The sequence below is a fragment of the Cicer arietinum genome, chromosome 1 (genome assembly GCF_000331145.2).
Source record: "Cicer arietinum cultivar CDC Frontier isolate Library 1 chromosome 1, Cicar.CDCFrontier_v2.0, whole genome shotgun sequence".
NCBI lineage: Eukaryota > Viridiplantae > Streptophyta > Magnoliopsida > Fabales > Fabaceae > Cicer > Cicer arietinum.
In genome coordinates this window covers 11,954,831-11,973,792 of record NC_021160.2, presented here as the reverse complement: position 1 = coordinate 11,973,792, position 18,962 = coordinate 11,954,831, and the positions used below count along the sequence as shown (strand labels likewise).

At 27.7% G+C, this 18,962-nt stretch overlaps 2 protein-coding genes across 4 annotated transcripts in view; one reads left to right on the top strand and one right to left on the bottom strand.

Annotated features, from left to right (window-relative positions):
• Nucleotides 1-4,420: 4,420 nt before the first annotated feature.
• Nucleotides 4,421-8,437, bottom strand: LOC101513094 (probable inactive purple acid phosphatase 28). 3 transcript variants are annotated; one of them, XM_073364869.1, is made up of 4 exons: nt 8,141-8,437; nt 7,916-8,063; nt 5,647-6,053; nt 4,421-5,066 (listed from the first exon to the last, which is right to left on the bottom strand). In XM_073364869.1, exons 1-4 carry the CDS (start codon nt 8,339-8,341, stop codon nt 4,635-4,637), a joined length of 1,188 nt encoding a protein of 395 aa, XP_073220970.1. In that variant the 5' UTR covers nt 8,342-8,437; the 3' UTR covers nt 4,421-4,634. The 3 variants fall into 3 exon arrangements, with proteins under 3 accessions (XP_073220970.1, XP_004487999.1, XP_004488000.1); XM_004487942.4 differs by having other exon boundaries at nt 5,647-6,056; nt 8,141-8,428; XM_004487943.4 differs by having other exon boundaries at nt 5,647-6,056; nt 8,161-8,384.
• Nucleotides 8,438-11,943: 3,506 nt separating this feature from the next.
• The window catches only part of LOC101512768 (transcription factor bHLH35), an 11,311-nt gene continuing 4,292 nt past the window's right edge, over nt 11,944-18,962 (top strand). Inside the window, exons 1-4 of the mRNA XM_004487941.4 lie at nt 11,944-12,150; nt 12,479-12,644; nt 13,166-13,414; nt 14,518-14,688. Coding sequence (XP_004487998.1) covers nt 12,077-12,150; nt 12,479-12,644; nt 13,166-13,414; nt 14,518-14,688 — 660 coding nt within the window. The 5' untranslated portion in view covers nt 11,944-12,076. The remainder of the gene's footprint in view (nt 12,151-12,478; nt 12,645-13,165; nt 13,415-14,517; nt 14,689-18,962) is intronic.

Sequence of the window (18,962 nt, the reverse complement as noted above, 5' to 3'; positions counted from 1 at the left end):
AAAATATTCTTACCAATGTGGGACTTGAATTTTAAAAAACAAGTTTTTTTTCCAATTAAATTTCAAAAAAAAAAAAAAAATATTTCTTTCCAATGTGAGACTTCAACACATTTTTAAATTTACACTATAACATACATATATTCCAACAATCCCCCACTTGAATTTAAAAAATTCTTAAAATAGCATCAAGTTAAAAAAAAAAAAAAATTCTTAAAATAGCATCAAGTGCTTCTATAAGATTATGCATAAACAAATGTGTCTTTCGACTTGAACCTTTGCATAGCGAGTAAGATTCAGATTCAACAAGAGTAACCGTAGTTTTGAACTCTATCTCTGACATCAAACCCACACACAACCTTTTCATTAGGTGTATTCTAAAAAGCCCGTGCATTTAGGGCCCTGCACGTGTATCCCAGTCTAGTGAACGCTCTAGACAGCAGCCTTCCTTTCCCTAATTCACTGAGATGGTAATCTCCATAGTTGAAGTAAGTGGAAGCCATTTCCATGTTTTTTTATTCATTGTGTATTATCCATCACCACCATGTAGTTAGAAAACGACAATAAAACATGCATAGTAACATTCTGGAGGCACTCATATAAATTCTTACAAAGTACATTCGTTGAAATGTCATTGTAAGTACATACATAATACATAATCTACAAAACATTCTCTAGTGTACTAATACACAATAAATTACAACTTCACATAATACAACTATTTTAATCTTTTGAGCTCGAGTTCAAGTCTCAAGTCCTCTTATCTGCTATAATACATAAAAATAGGGGTGAGATAATAATATCAGCAAGTTCTATAAAAAAGGGAAAGGGTAATTCAATCAATTCTTCTTAGATGCAATTTCAAACATGACATGATTATGTAGTTTTATTTAAGAAAAACAACCATTAATTTTTCCTTCCTTTTCCTTACAATACAGGAAAGGCCTCCTCATTTATCTCAATGTGGGTTACCAAGATAATTGAGATACTCTTGGTAAAGTAGGTGTTGGTCATGACTTCAATCGGCGTCTCCATTGTTATTCCCTTTCTTATGTTTCATTTTTAAAACAATCATCATTGTCCACCGTAACATTTTAAAACAATGCATGTTATGACATTAGGTATATTATACATACTTCATTATCACATTAATTACAATTAATTGATAATTAGCTTTAACATAAGTAATTCATAAACAATATATAAAAGTTAATCCCAAGTCAAATATCAAAGGTAGGGGTGTGCAAAGTTTCAGTTCTGAATTAGAACAGTTTAAAAACTAAAACGAATCGATTTTCAGTTTGAAAAAACTGAACATAACTTATTTTCAATTCAAAAAACCGAACCAAACTGTTTTATAAATTGGTGAACCAGATTATTAGCTTGAACCGAACCGAATAGGTTAACTTAGTTATTTGTTCATATAGGTCAAATTTTACATAATTACCCCTAATTACTTCTTAGAAAACAAATTTGGTTCTAGTTTTTTCGAACTAAAAACCGATTCAGTTCAATTTTTTCTAACTAAAAACCGTTTTAATTTTTTCAAACTGAAAATCAGTTCGGTTCGGTTTCTTCAAACTGAAAACCAGTTTGATTCAGTTCTATTTTTAAAAAATCAGTTCGAAAACAGCTTGGTTCTTAATTTTTATAAATCAGTTCAATTCAAAAACAGTTCGATTACGTTCAGTTCTGCAGTTTGATTCAGGTTTTGGTTTTTTTGAACACACCTAATCAAAGGGGAGTTATAGTCATAGTGAGATTACAGTATGAGGGACACCCCAGTTAGAGGAAGTCTCATTAGAGGAAGGATTCAATCATAGGAAGTCAAGCCAGAGGAATGACTTGATTTGAAGAAGTCAAATTAGAGGAAAGACTTGATCGGAGGAAATTTAGTTATTCCATCAGAGGAAGTCAAGCTAGAGGAAAAATTTGATCAGAGGATGTTTAAGTCAGAATTAGAATAGATTGTCCAGAGGGAAAATTCAGTGGGAGTCAACCTAGAATGTCCAGAGCGAAGGTTCATAGGAAATTGTGAATACAAGTACGCCCTAGTTAGTCCACTGACATTCCACCCTCATTCTTTCAATCCTTTAACACATTATGGTCATCACATTATGGTCATCAGCACAGATATGGGTAAAATGAATGAGTTTCGAAGAATTGAATGAAGTTTCAACAATTCCTACCTATCTAATCCCACAATTTACCTCACTCCAATTTTCAAAGCTCCCATTATTCCAAACCCATTAAATGAAGTTTCAACAGAAAACGAGTTTGCAATTAGCCCAAAAATCCTACGTACACGTGAAAATTAGTTATTAGGAAAAAAACTCACACTTTTGACAAGGAAAAATTTCCTTTTGAATTGAGCTGGGTTGTTGGAATTGTTTGGTTTCCTAGCTCTTAACACTCTTGCCTCTGTTGCAATAGGTTGAATCTGAAGAAGAGGACAGGCGCGGATCAGATTGGTCTTTATTTTCTTTTTGTGTTGCCTTGGACTGTAGACAAAACCAAAGATGAAGAAGAGGACAGGCACAAGATCATATTGGAGGGAGAGAACTTCATATGGTTGCTTCCATTAAAGGTTCTTGGGAAGAAAAGAGTGGAGTGTTGATAGTGAATAATAACAAAGTGAAAGGAATGTGTTATGATGGAAGAAAAAATGGAGTTGTTGGTGAAAGAAAGAAAAGTGTTTAATGGATTGGTATACTGTGAGTGAGAAAGAGAAGAGTGAAATATTTTTTTATTTTGTCACTTATACTTATACTTGTCAATACTACCACTTATTCACCCCAACTTTAAATATAACATAAATATTACTAGAAAATAATATATGATGTTTAACAATTTTTTTAATAATTTAATAACTATTTTAATTTTGTAAATATTTCTAAAGTAATGAGAGCATTGCATATGGATATGAAAATAGTTATCTTATTGTTTTGCTTTTATGAACCAATTGATAGTACAAGTGTCTTCCAATAAGGTGATGATCGTTCACTGTATTTCATTTGGTGCTCAGCCAATTTGTGGGATTATTTGTAGAATATCATAACCAATAGTTGGGGAATAACTTTGGTTTGAATTGCATTGATTTAGTTTAGATTTATGTGTCTTTTATTTCATTTGTTTTTTTACTATCGATAGACGTTTAAATTTATAAAATATTTCAATTGAAAATAAATTTAAATATGTTAAAATCAAAAGAGATGAATATGCAAACATACTCACAATATTTAAAATAATAACATAAAACGAAAAAAATATCTACAAATGTGACACAATAAGAATATAAAGAGTATTTATGTCTCGTGATATTTTATATTGACAATTTAGGCCAATATTTTATATTTGATTGAATTTTTAATAGATTAAAATTAATATGACTCACGAATTTGATAAATCAATTTAAGCCAACTCGCTTATTACTAAGTTGAGTTTGTTTAGATTTGACCAATACCAAACCAACATGTGAACATCAATACAAATATGATTTTTTTTTTTTTCTTCCATAAAAACATATTACTCACTCTAAAATAAAATATAAACAAAAATAGTAGATGAAAAATTGATATATTTAAGTTATTGATCAAATACATCAATTATTCAACTACCAATTTTCTTTATATTTTATTCTAAAGAGAGTAGTATCTAAATCAAAATCTATTACTTAACTTAAAATTTAATTGAAAGAAATACAATATATTCAAATATTATATATATATATATATATATATATATATATATATATATATATATATATATATTTGCAATATACCCATAGCTAACAAAATAATAATTACTAATTTATTAACATGTTCCATACGAGCTTGATTGACTGTGTTTATTTTTATGGTTTATAAAAATTAATTTTTAAAAATTTCTTTGAAGAAGAAAATTTAACAAACTTGTTTAATAATCTATTTTTACGAATTGTTTTTCAGGTGAGCAATTGAAAAATCATGTTTGATAAATTTTTTTTTTAGAATTTATTCAAAATAGTTTATATTAAAAAATATTGAAAACTATTTTTATTAGAAAATAATCTATTATCTCTTTTTAATATATACAATAATTTATTATCTCTTTACTTGCCCTGAATTTTGACTTCGTCTAAGCGTTTTCCTGTATCTTAATTATTTTCTCTCGTGTATTGTTTTGCAGTTCTAATATTAAATATAAATGCCAGTTATTAGTTAGAGTTAAATCTAACACTCGAAATTCACCGAGGTAAAACATGTTAAGTTCAGAGTTTTGCAAATCACTCCATTATGCCACTCACTTGTGTGTTAGTGTTTGATCGTGGTTCGAAATGTTTATGCTACTCAGTTGTGTTTAGTGTTTGATCGTGATTCGTCGTGTTGTCTATACGACATTAGCTTCTAGTTTCATGTAATCATATAAATTACAGATTGCAACATTATCTAATTCTCTACCATTTCAATGAGCATTAACCATGATATTAGGAAAGAATTTGAGCTAAACACTTCCATCAATCTTGATTACAAGAGGGTTATTACCAAACAACAATGAACAAAAAGACTGATACTGTAAACTACACAAATATACAATACAGATACTATACGTGTAATGTAGCAGTCAGCAGAGTAATAGTACCATGCTCATCTAGGAAGCTATCGATTCCATAGGATTTGTTCATCAATCTTGCTCAGCTTCTCATCATCAAGTCTTTTCCAAGTCATGATTCTCTGCACACTTGTCCAGGACATTTTTCCCTTCTGAAGTTCAGCTAGGATAATCCTTGCCCTCCTTGGCCACCCAACTTTTCCATAGCCATGGTAACCAAAGCCACCTCCGTAACAAAACCATATGCCGTCCAAGTTTCCACAGAAGTCGTTTTTGTGGTCGTGGCCTATGAACACGGCCTTCACATCTCCCATGGAGACAAAGGTCTGTAAAACAGGTGAGTTCACCCGCGAACAAGCTACACCCTCTTGAAATCGGCCTACAATTTCTTTGTAAAACAGCTGTCGGACTTCTGGGATCGGAATATGGAAAAATGCAAGCGCCGGCGGTGTAGGATGAAGAGGATCTTGCTCTTGTCCCTGTTAGTGTGTGGCCTGCAAAATGTTAATGGGATGTGGGAATTCGGAAACCTCCCTCAAGGAAAAAGAAAGGTCATGCCTACGTATAATAGAAGAAGTACGTAATTGCATTATTACATGAGACAAATTAAATTTTTTTATAAAAGGAGTAACGTTAATCGCATTTATATTCAAACTTTTTTGGGTTAAGTTTTAATTATTATTCTTAGGAGGTAGGTTAACAAGGATGAAAGCCAAAAATAAGTGAAAAGTATTCCACTTATGGCAACCATTACTATCTGCCAATGAAGACAATGACAACCATGGTTAGGAAGCATATAAAAAATGAAGTACAAAAACATATATTTTAGTTCCATAATAATCATAACCAAATTATTATGATTAACAAATCTATAAATTTAGGTTAGGTTGCATAACTAGCTAACAATGATAACAAAATGCTATGCTATCCCATTAGATGGGTAGGTTACATGAATTAGATGAAGTCTTGAATCCTTATCATGTATTAAATTTTAAGATACACCATTTAGCAATTTTTTTAATAAACTAAGGGCCTAGTAGTTTAAAACTTTGTTATTACCTGGAGTTCATGAGAAACACGACGCATCCATTGAAGTTGGGAGTCCTTGATCCATCCATAAGTTCGAATTCCCTGATAAACAGCCCTATCGCCACTGTCAAGAAAGAAAAGATTCAAAACACTGCTGTTTGCTAGAATGGAACCTGGGGCACCATATACTCTTAGGTTATAATTTCCAAAGCCATCAATTTTAGCCGAATCAGTAAGACTATCAGCCAATGGATTGATTTGTGAGACTGAATAATCCATATGGGAGATTAAGGACATTAATTCTTCACGATTCATAGTTGATTCTTGGTCATGGTTTCCCAAAATAGCAGCCCAAGGAAGTCCTGATTCCATGGCAGGACCAAAGGCTTCAAACAGAGATTCTGCAGCATCAGGAGCACTTGATCCAAATATGTTATCTCCTAATACCAAGAACTGAATCCATGTTAGTGAGGCACATTTAGAATACATACAAACACAATCAGCATAAAACAAATCCAGTCAAATACCACATGAATACTAAACATTATAAACAAGGATCCACTAGTAGAGTAGTCATGTTTAGTCCAACCAAGTCAGATATCGAACAGAGAAATAGTAATGGTATACTTTCTTTTAACCCTCCGATTATCAGAGAAAGGAGACATTGCTATCCAAAGTTCGGCCAAGAGATTTGATCTAGCCATGGAAGGAACGGAACATAGGTACTACTCAAACAATTTGATCTGAGCTAAAGCGTATTAACTACTTGTTCTCACTACTTGGATCATAATGGTCTAGTTTCATTTATATAGAAATAAGCTGGAAGTGTTTAATTTTCAGCCATAGAATGGTTTAAATGCTGCTACTATTGCTTGATTATTTAGATAAGAAAAAGTCTGTCCAGAAATTTGCTAAAACAGAATTAATCAATTAAGCCCTATTATTTCAAAGAAAAAAGTGGGTCAATAAAGGCACAAGAGCTTGAATTCTCTAAGTATATCCTAAGCTAGAACCCATTTTTACTCTATTAGATTTGGACATTTTATCATAGTCCAGCCAAATCTCATAGGTTCAATAAGAATTATATTCTTATCTTTACTTATATCTAGTTAAGAAATATGATTTACTAAACAAGCACGTACTTATAGGTTTTCTAAACAAATGCACTCCAATGACATGCTGTGTCACCCTACTTGTTACTCTTACACCTATAAATAAAGCACCATAAGCAACAAGAATGTCCCTTGATTTGCTTGTAGTGCCATACAAAATGTACATATGCATTACTGGCAACATGGAAAGCCATTTACAATTGTTTCTTCTTAGTAAGAAATCTCTGGTTGTTGTTTCTTGGGAGGTGCTGCCTCTTAATTTACATATCAAAATCCAGCTTGACTTTGTTAAATGACATGTGGTACGATAGACCCTCAACCTGTTGAGAATAGTATGCCTAAATATCTTTTGGAGATTTTAGATTTAGATTTAAATCTATTTAAGATAAGATATCATTTAGATATAATTTATATTTGAAATTTTGTTTAAAATATTTAAATCTAGTTTAGGATTTGTTTCTTATTTTAGGGATATGATTTAGAATTTGTTTTTGTATTACAATTTAGCTCTATATATAGAGCGATAAATAAAAAATTTGAATGAGGCTTCTCCATATATAATATATCTCAAATGGCTCAATAAATACAAACACACACAAAAAAAACATCAAGCCCAAGTATATAATACAGAAGGATAGGAACCGCGGTTCAATCCGTTTCACCCCTGCTGGATCCAGTTCTAAAGGACTATGAACGAACCTTGGTTGAACCAACCGCTAGACTGACCAATTCCTCGTGCAACAAGGTTGGTCTGCTCTGATTATAACAATGGTATGCAATGTATAAGCAAAAATAATATGTGAAAATTTGATGTATTTGGTTAAAAATTAAAGTCAGATACATCAATTTTCAGATACCATTTCTTTATATTTCATTCGGTATATAATTTAACCATGAACCCTATTTTCACCTGTTTTAGTCTCTTTTCATTTATGGTCACACTATCCATTTATATACCACACTACCAGATCGGGCTATATACTAGTCATACATAAATATAGCTATCAAGCTATGCCAAAACTAATTAATCTACTTTATTATCCATACATAAAATCTAAAAAAACAAAAAAGTAAACGCACCAGCAATAAGTCAAAAACAGAAAATTCACAAAAAAGGAAAGAAAGAAAAAAAAGGCAAAAAGTAATAAATGAACTGAAATAAATAATAATGAGTCCAACAAAATTACCAGTAAACGCAATAAAATCAGGAGTCTCAGCTTGAATAATCCGTTTCAAAAACATAGTAGTATTAAGATCAGAACAAAACTCGAACTCAGAAGCCAACACATCCCTACACCGTGTTATAGTTCCACTTCCATAATGCATATCAGCCACCTAAAATAGAAACAAAATAATTATTAACAAAAACGGAATAACGAATATTCTTAATAAATAGAAAGATAGGAACAGACTTGGAGAATTTTGAAGGTACCGTCGGAACGGAACCGGAGAGGAAGTTGAGGGTTTTTCTTGATGTGCACTTTTTCATTGCCAATGATTAATTTACGTGAGAAATGGCTTTGATGTATAAGGTGAAGAATTGCAACAATGAAGGTTAGGTACAATAGAGAGTTTTTCCAGTTTTTTTGTTTTGTTGTGTTGTAAGAATCCATCACTTTTCTTTCTTTACTTCTCACTCGGAGGTCGGTGTTTGGTTGTTAAGGATGAAATGTGCTGGTTGTCTTTGATGATCATGGGCCTCGTGGGCTTCACTTATTGGGCTTTTACTGGCTTGTGTTTGTATTCCATATATGTCCTTCTTCCATGCACCAAACAAAATTAATTGATTTATTTATTAACGGATGATTACTTTATACTCAAATTGAGTTGCTCGTTTTAGAAAAGTTCAACCATATTATGTTAGTGTTGTATTACTTGTCGGTACTATATTAGAGGTGATAATTGAACTTTTAATTTTCTCATCATTTCACTTCTTGACTCTTTTAGTAGTGAACATTATAACCTCTTATATTATCCTTCTCTTTTCTCTCTCACTATCACAAACACAACACAACTCCTATTTGAGTAAGTTCTTGTGTCTTTCTTCCCTGCAAAATTCTCATCTTTACAAGCTACTCTATACATGACAAAGTTTACAATATAGACCACTTTGACATATGGTATGTGGTAGAAGGGGAAAATAAATTTTGAGAAGTTGAATCTTTAATAAATCATAGGTTATGACTAGTCACACGTGAAACATTGGCATTTTATACCTATTTCAATAAAATAAAAAGTCATATAAAGGACTAAATTAAAAACGTTTTAAAATTACAAGGTTAAATTAAAATAAAAATATTTAACAGATATTAAAATCAAAGTGACCTTTAGTTGAATAGGCTTTTTTTTTTAGATATTTAAACATTTTATTAATACAAGAAATTATTAAATAAAATCATTTAATTTGATTCAGCACTTAATATTTTAATATTTCTCTAATGTGTATTTTAACTAAAAGCTTATTAATATCTTCAAATATAATTAACTAACAAATAAAATTAAAAAATATATTAAGTTATTGACAACTTAAATGTATCATGAAACAATTAACGAAATTGTCCACAAAATCAAACAATCTTGAAAATCAGAAAGCGTTGACATTTGCATTGGATGATTGGACCATTTGGGCCTTACTCATATCTAATGCATTAAAAACTGAAAATTTGTTTGTGTAATTCAAATCACACTAGGCATTAAGGAATAGTTGTGTTATTGGAATATAATTTTTGACAGAGACACTCTCTCTCTCTATATATATATATATAAACTTTTAAAAGAAATTGATGTTTTCTGTTTGAAAAAAAATAATATTGTTTATTGTATAAATATAGTGAACTGGACATACGTGTCAAATATTGTGTTTACAATTTGTGTTCAAATACCAGTTTTTATCTAAATTAGGTGAATTTGAAATCATAAAAGTGTCATTTTTAAAGAGGTGATACAAATCACTAAAACATTGTATCATTAACATATTTGAATCACATATTAAGTCCTTTTGAATTTGTAAATTTTATTGATATGATTCAAATCACATGTATTATAAACATCAGAATTCTTAAAATTACTGACATATAGTTTGAATCACCTATGTGATTCCAATCACATTTTACTAGAAGCCTATAATTTTGATCAGAACATGCATGATTTAAATCATCAAAATTAAAATGACTTCAAAAAATTTGTTTAAAAGCATTTTCATGGATTTTGACATACATCTAACGCTATGCATGATTTTTAAAAAATATTTTCTCCTGATCCAATTTAATTGAAGCTATTGTAAGATGACTACTTCCATCATCTAAATTAGACCTAGTTTTTTACATCAATCAAAACACCTAAACTTACACTATGAGAAACATACAATCATTCATCTGGCGTTTTGTATTTCCCCTACCAAATAGGTCCTAATTCTTCAACAATACATCTCGAGCTAAATAACGTTGTGCAGCAAGACGATCTATATATCCCTATTAAGGAAGAAAATTCAGCTTCACGTCATCTATGTCGTAATCGCTGACCACCCTGGTGTGAGGCTAAACACTATTTAGGAGATTAACTCATAATTCATTAGTAGTTGATGTGGCATAATGTTAAATTAATATAACCAAAAATATATTATTAAGTATCTAATTATATCCTTCATTTCATTCTTAAATATCATTAATAAATTAAATAAATAAATAATTAGATCATGCTAATAAGTGTCCTAAGAGCCCTTATTAAAAAATTAAAAATAATAATTTTATCTTGAAAAGAGAAAATTTTTGAACCTTTAAAATTTTAAATACACAATTTTTAATATTCTTTTAATAAAAAATTGTTATATTTAAATTATTAACAAGTGCCTTTAAAATAATTGTTAGCATATACATCATCAGCTGTTTTCCCAAAAGTCTACATAGTACATACACACATAATAGCCTTTTTTCCCAGTTCTTTCTCATTGTTGCCTTTTTTCCTAGTTCTTTCTCATTGTTGGTTCCAGGGACAACAACAACCATGTCAAAATCACATACACAATTAATGTTTTTTAATTGTAGTATTTAAAAACTATTTATATTTTATAACTTTAAAAATTGTATAATAAAAAACTACGATACACATTCTGCTATAAATAAAACATAGACATAATTGACAGAATTTTAGGATGAATCATTTATTGTATTTAGTTATCTTTTTAGTTTAAAGCTAAGTCTGTTGTTCTAACAAATTGAAAATGTAATATATTTGAATTATAGTCAAATGCAAGTAACATATATTAATTCACATTGAGTAAAAAAAATGTAATTCACATTATCAATATAGTGAATGCTACTAATATATATTTGAATTTCTCAAATATGTGTTCAGATTTTTCTATGTGCATGAGCCTTTCACATTATAATGCATATATTGAGTGCACATTTTGCAGCGCTTATTTGAAAAAGCGATGTAAAATGTGCATTATAATGCATATATTGAGTGCACATTTTACAGCGTTTTTTTAAAAAAGCGCTGTAAAATGTGCATAATAAGCGTGCGCAATATATTTGCATATTTTACAGCGTTTTTTTATTTTAAAAAGCGTTGTTGTATCTTTTTACAGCGTTTGATTCTACAACATTTTTAAAAAAAAAAACGTTGTAAATGGCTTAAAAAAAGCGCTGTAAAATCCTATTTTTCGCGTAGTGATACTTACCCAAAACCATGCTACAATGGACAATGTTGCAAAAATAAGGTGTGATATATTGCAAAAATAGAAAAAAAAAATGGTGTGATATGTTGATAATATGATAGAAAGAGAGATATAGAGAAAAAATAAGGTGTTGAACAAATATTTAAAAATTAAATTTGACTCGTCTAAAGTGAGAAGTTAGTAAAATGAGTCAATTAATAATTGATTATATATATACATATAATATCAATCATTCATTTAATAATTAATTATTGATATTATTTATTTTATTTTTTAAAGTTAATTATTTATTTTAGAAGTGTGGAATTGTTAATAATTATAAAAGTGCAAGTACATGAGCTCATATATATAAACTAATTCAACATCATGTGACAAACGCGGTATCATAGACCAGCCATATGTACGGTTTGGATCTTTCTAGGAAGCATCATCAAACATAAAACACAAACAAAACAAGCAATACCCATTTATCCCAAGTTATAACACGTGAGTAAATTCAATCACACGTTTCACACCTATATATACACCTCTCTCATCACAACAAAATAACAAAAGCAAAAGACACAAAATAAACCAACCACCTTAAAATTGTCAGCTTCAATAAAGAAATCATCATATATATATTTATTCTCTCCCAAGTGTTTGTCTCCCTTCAACTTCAACTTTAACTATGGAGAATATTGGTGAAGAATACAAGCATTATTGGGAGACCAACATGTTCCTCCAAACCCAAGAGCTTGACAGGTTAGTTACAATTAACAATATCATTTCATTCTCTTTATTCAGTTTTGGGGGTGTAATTAGTAAAAATTAACTATATCATGGTTTTAAATAGTATTTCTTCCTAAATGAAATATAAATAAAAACAGATTATAAAAATTTGTTGAATTTAGTACAAAATTTGAATCAAATACATATTTCAAAAAATTATATCAAAGTAATAGTTGTGTTTGCATCGCAATTCTTATAGTACAAAAAATTGAAGTTTGAATTGGAAATTTTTATATATATAATCTTGAATAAAAATAATAAATAATATTGAAAAATTGAGAAGAGATGGTTGTGGTGGCAGCTGGGGATTGGATGAGGCTTTTTCAGGGTACTATGACTCAAGCTCCCCTGATGGTGCAGCATCATCAGCAGTGTCCTCTAAGAACATTGTCTCTGAAAGGAATAGGAGGAAGAAACTCAATGAAAGACTCTTTGCACTTAGATCAGTGGTCCCCAATATTAGCAAGGTAAATATTATTAATTTTGGTGCTTCACTAATTCATTATTAATTAGTAGTGCTAATTTTATGTGTGCAATTTTACTTTTTTTAAATAAAAAAATATGAAGTGGTTTGAGTGAGTGGTACTAGTGGCATACGTAATAATCAATAATGACACAATTAATAGATAATCAAATTACTTAAATATGTTGTTAGAGGTTTGGTCTCTGATTAATATATTAATATATGTGATACTATTTTAAAAATTGAACCGAATTCGATAATTTAGTTAAGTGTGAAATAATATTGTTTGCATTTTAATTTAACCGTAATTTTATTTTGGTTCTAACATTTAAAACAATTGAATCATAATTTAGAAGTCTTATCAGTTTAATGTTCCATTAAATTTTTAAAACATCAATATTTTAATATTGGGATGGTGTAAATAAAAAAGAAAAAAAAGGAAATAATAAAAGCAAAAGAGACAAAAGGAAAAGGAGGGGTAAGCATATTTTAATATTGTCATGACATATACTTTTTTATTTTCAGATGGATAAGGCTTCAATTATTAAGGATGCTATTGAGTACATACAACACTTGCATGAACAAGAGAAGATTATTCAAGCTGAGATAATGGAGCTTGAATCTGGGATGCCTAATAATAATAATAATAATAATATTAATCCAAGCAATGATTTTGATCAAGAACTTCCTATTTTGCTGAGGTCCAAGAAGAAGAGAACAGATCAATTATATGACTGTGTCACTTCAACAAGCTTCCCAATTGAAGTTCTTGAGGTTAATTTCCCCACCCTCTCTCGCTCTTAATATTATTTTTACAACAATCAATATATTGACAAATACTATTCCAAGTCATAAAAAACGTAGTTCTAACAAAAAATCAAATAGCAAAAAAAATTAAATATATTTTTTAGTTTTTATAAAATTATGATTTTGTAAAATTTTGTCCTTGCATAAATGCTATCAAATTTTAATTTCTAAATTTTATTAATTTTTACAAAAAATAAATAAATAATTTTAGTCTCTTTAGATTTTTTTTAGTTTGTAGAAAAAACAGTAAAGAAATTCGCATACAATTATAAAATCTTAAGTTTGAATTTGAGACACGATATCAACATTTGTTAGTTGAGTTAAATTTTACAAATTTTTAGTCTCTATAATTAATCTCCATAAAACATAACAATGATAAAAAAATAATAAAATTATAATTAGTGACTAAATTTAAAAACTATATATTTGACTTTTTTATAAACATCAAAATTTCATTAAAAGAGGATAAGAGATACTCTAACACATGTAGAATATATAAAAGCAAAGACACCTAGGATGCTTGATCTAGCAAATAAACTAAATACAGCCGTGCCACAAACTATCTTCACACTATTTTATTTTGATTTTGGTTTTTTAAATTAAAAAGTTAGTAAGATAAACAAATCGAAAATTAATATTATAATTATATACATATATATAAAATTAATTTGTTTATTAATATTGATATTATTTATTTTATTTTTTAAAATAAATTAATCATTTTAAAAGAATCTGATCTATGGATTTTTTTAAACTATCTTCACACTATTTATAAAATAGATGGTGAGATATTTAGACCATATACTAAAAACCAATTTCAAATCACCACATTAATATGATCTAAGCCTTAATAAATTTCAAATCAACTTATCCCTCTTTTTTTCTCCACCACTAAACCCAAAACAACAAAATTAAATAAAAGAAGAGAGAGATTGCAATTTGCAAGGCATCACCTCTCTCTTGTATTATTGATGCTAAAAAAAATTGATGTGGGGTATTATTATTATTTTATAATTATCTTTAGATTGTAAAGTAATTTATTAAGAGGGTTTTAATTTGGTGGAGTGCAGCTTAGGGTAACATACATGGGAGAAAATACAATTGTTGTGAGCTTGACATGTAGCAAAAGGACAGACACAATGGTAAAATTGTGTGAAGTGTTTGAATCTTTAAAGCTCAAAATTATTACTGCCAACATCACTTCTTTTTCAGGCAGGCTTTTGAAGACAGTCTTCATTGAGGTTAATTACTTTCTCTTCTCTTCTTTAATTTCACTTTTTAGTTTTATAATTAAAATATTATAATGTTTCTTCTTTACTCAAAAGATATTATTCCTATTTAATTTGCTTTGGTAGGTAGAGGAGAGTGGAGACCTGACCATTCATTTGTTTTTTTTTTCATCAAATAATAATAAAACTACAAAATTTAAAAATATTATATCATATTGTTCAACTATGAAATTTGATTCAATTTTTAAAATTTTATTTTTAATTTTAATTTTTTAATTCTTAAAAATAAGATCATGCTAATTTAGAGTTATGTCAAAAAATAAACAATTTCAATTAACAATTATTTTAATTAAAATTGAAACTTGTATTTTTTTCAAACAATTAATTAATTTAAATTTTTTCAAACAATTCACCTTTAACTTTAATTCATTAATGAATATTCGGTTTTTAAAACTTTGACACCAAGCAAATAATAATTATAAATTACAGAATACAAAAAGTACGATATTAGATGCTTCAAAACCAATAGACCACTTTTACAAAAGTAGAAAAGTGGAGCACCCACCATTAGCACCCATTTTTACCAATTAAATATTATTATACTTTTACTCTATAGATGTATATAAATGTATGAGGGCAATCATGAGGACCGTAAACCATAAATTTTTTAGTATAGTTAAGTGAGAAATAGTGATTTTTTTAATAATAAAATGAATTTCTAAAATCGCAATAAAAAATGTTATATATTTTAACTCACATATATAATTATTTATTATAAAATTAAATTCTAGCTACTTACCTTTTTAAAATTATTCGTATACTCTTTTAAAATAAATTTTTAATTACTTACTTTTAAAAACAATTCTATTTAACTATATGCTGTATTTCATGTTATCATTTCAAGAAAATTGTTTAATTAGTGTTTTCATAAAAATTAAATGAATAGAAAATATAGTTTAAAAATGCAAATATTTTTGGATTATATATATTAAATAAATAAAAATTAGTTAATGTTTTTTATTCATATTTATTTTTTATTTTTACTTATACTATTTGTGTTTAGTAAAATCCTACATAAGCAAACCGAGTAAAAATAAATAGATGTTTTAGTTGAAGAAATTAGATACACTAACTTTTTTAACTTATTTTCTTATATTTAAGATCGGAACCATTGAAAGGCCCTCTTTAATTAGAATGCTTATGCTCCTATGTTCTCACAATCGAATTCATTATGCTGGCTATTAATAATTAGAATCTACTTTTCAGCATTTTTTTATAAAAAATTGATAATATAAATTGTTGGTTTAAATATGTCTTTAATTCTTATAATTATAAAAAAAATGTTTTAGTCCTGTAAGTTTTTTTTATTTGATTAATATCTCTGCAAATATAATTTCATTTTAAAATAATTCTTTCATATTCAACTTTTGTTACACAAATTGTAACACATTAAACCTAAATATAAACGATTATTTCATCATCTGTGATCATCTCTATGTTTACCCTTACATCAGCGACATAAACTACCTTAACCTCTCAAACTTCCTCTACAAAACAAGTCCCGTTTCTTGAAAATTCTCTTTTTGAGTTAGGTGATTTGCGCAATATATCAAACATCTTCTATGCATTTCTCTAGAAGAGACGGTGTTTTTCCTATGTGAAACAACATTGTTTTACATATCACAAGAGGAAAGAGTTTTGGGTGTTATCAATAGCGACCTATTGAAATAAATTGAATATTTGTTGGATTTGATTGGAAGTGATTGAAAAAAGACTCAATACTCATTCTATGAGAGAATAGAAGAACAAGGTTGTTGTTGTTGAGATAGTTGATTTGGTGGAACATGATGGGGTTATGGTGATGAGTGAAGTTTTGGTTAGAGTTAAGGAGTTTGGGGAAAAGGAATGGTGGAATTGATTTAACAGTGTTAGAGGTTTTACAATAGAAGTTGAATGAAAGAACTATTTTAAAATGAAACTATATTTGCAGGAATATGAACCAAACAAAAAAACTTATGATGATCAAAACCAAAAAAAGTAATAATTGCAAAGTACAAAAACATATTAATCATAAATTGTTTGATCTTGATAAAACTCAAGGTCCTAGCATTCGAGGTAGGGATGAGAATATGTTTGTTTGACTAAAAAATTTCTACAATTTAATATACGTCAAGTCCATGTTATGCCATATTTTTTCAAATAGATAAGATTAAGGTTTTTATTTTTTTTTTATTTTTTTTTTATAAATATATTTAGCAAAAAATATTGAACTATAGATTACAAATAAAAATTGATCTACAAGACCATTCTACTTAAGAAAATATAAATAATATTTTTTTTATTACTATTATTATATATTAGTTTTTGAACTTTAAGTTAAATATAAGTTTGTTAATCTTTTAGTAATTTAATCATATCAATCTACAATAATTTTTTATATATTTAAATACATTATTATAAATAGAATTGAAATATAATATTTTATAAAGTCAAATTCTTTAAAATACTATGTTAAATTTTAAAAAGTATAATTAATTTTATTTCATTAATTTATTCAAAAATATGTCTTGTTATTTATTTAAAAATATTAATATGAAGTAGATTCTAAAGCATGCTAACAACTCATAACAAACTTTTATAAATATCAGATTCAAACTTAAAAAAAATATATAATATATCACATATTCGACTTAAACTTTAAAAAATTTGACCGATCAAACTCAAATTTCACAAAATTTAATTCGGTTCAACCTATCTTCACTTATTCTATTAAATGGGTTATTTTTGGTGTGAACAACCTTAATGTTCTTTACACCATTTTAACTATTTTTGTATTATTATTTAACACAAAAATTGGGTATTTAGTTATATAAATATTATTTTAAATTTAACTATTATTATATCTCAATTTATCCATTAAATACTCTTCTAACCACTTTACAAATAAATATATTTTAGTTAATCAAACTCCTTTTATTTTGAAAATTAACAAAGATGATTTTGTAGTAAGTAATTTCTCCATCCTATATATAATGTCACATTTCGAATAAAATTTTAAAATAAATATTATTTTTAATTTGTACCATGTAATTTACTTTACGTGCGTTATGTTCACATCATTATTTTATATTTTATATTTATGATAATGGTGAAAAATTAATGTTTAATAAACATAATATAATATAATAAATTAAATATTCTCTTTTTTGTATTTAAGATTTTTTTAGTGAGATGAATAAATGTGCATTGGTTGTGGAATAGCCAGAATAAAGCAAACAACAATGACAACTAATAGTAGGAGAAATATTGCTTATAATTAAAAACACTATCTTTGTAGATATCTATTTGGATTCCATTTGTCAAAGTCCTTATTATTGAGAAAAAAATCTATTGTTGCATACTCAAAGTTATCTAGTTTTGTGAATTGTAGAGGAAGATTTCCTTCTACTCCCTCATTTCTACAACTCATTTATAAAATAAAATAAAATATTATTTTAAAATAAATGATTTATTTTAATATAATATTATTTATCTTTTTAATTGTAACTTTTACATTAGTAACAGTAAATTGATCAACAGATAAAGAATAATTTAATATAAAGTATTATTATCTCTTTTACGTAATTTACTTTTTTAATTAATTTAAAATGATGAAATGAATCAATTACTATAAAATAGATGGAGTATATATTTATTTTTGGTCAACGATGACTTTGTATCATGGGACAAAAAGACTGAAAAACGTGTTTGTCATTCTTGGGCTGAGTTTAACTGGGCGTGATTCTCACCGGGCACTTTTGTTTTTGTTATTCTTCTTTTCTAATTCTAATTATTATAATAATTATGTATAATTATTTTGTTTTACTAAAAACAATATTCATTCATTCAAATTAATAAAAATTACATCAATCAAAAATAGAATATAAAATTACTAAACATAAAAATGATAAATTTATGAATAAACTCGTATCATTTAGAGTGATAGTATAAAATAGAAAAATATATACAAATATGATAAAATTAAATTGTTCAAAATATTCAAACATGTGAAGCTATAACGTTGAAGATGTTAAAGTTATTGATTAAATATGTACTTGATTAAAACTAATCCGTCAATCTGAAATTAAACGATTATCGCAACAAGACAGAAAATCAACACAACTTTACACTAAAGTAGATTTTACAAAAGACTTGGAAGAGCCATAAATCACCCTCCCTTATATGAGGAAAAGAGAAGTAGAACAAAAGAAATAAGTAAATGAAATAATTTAATGGTTTGGAAGAGC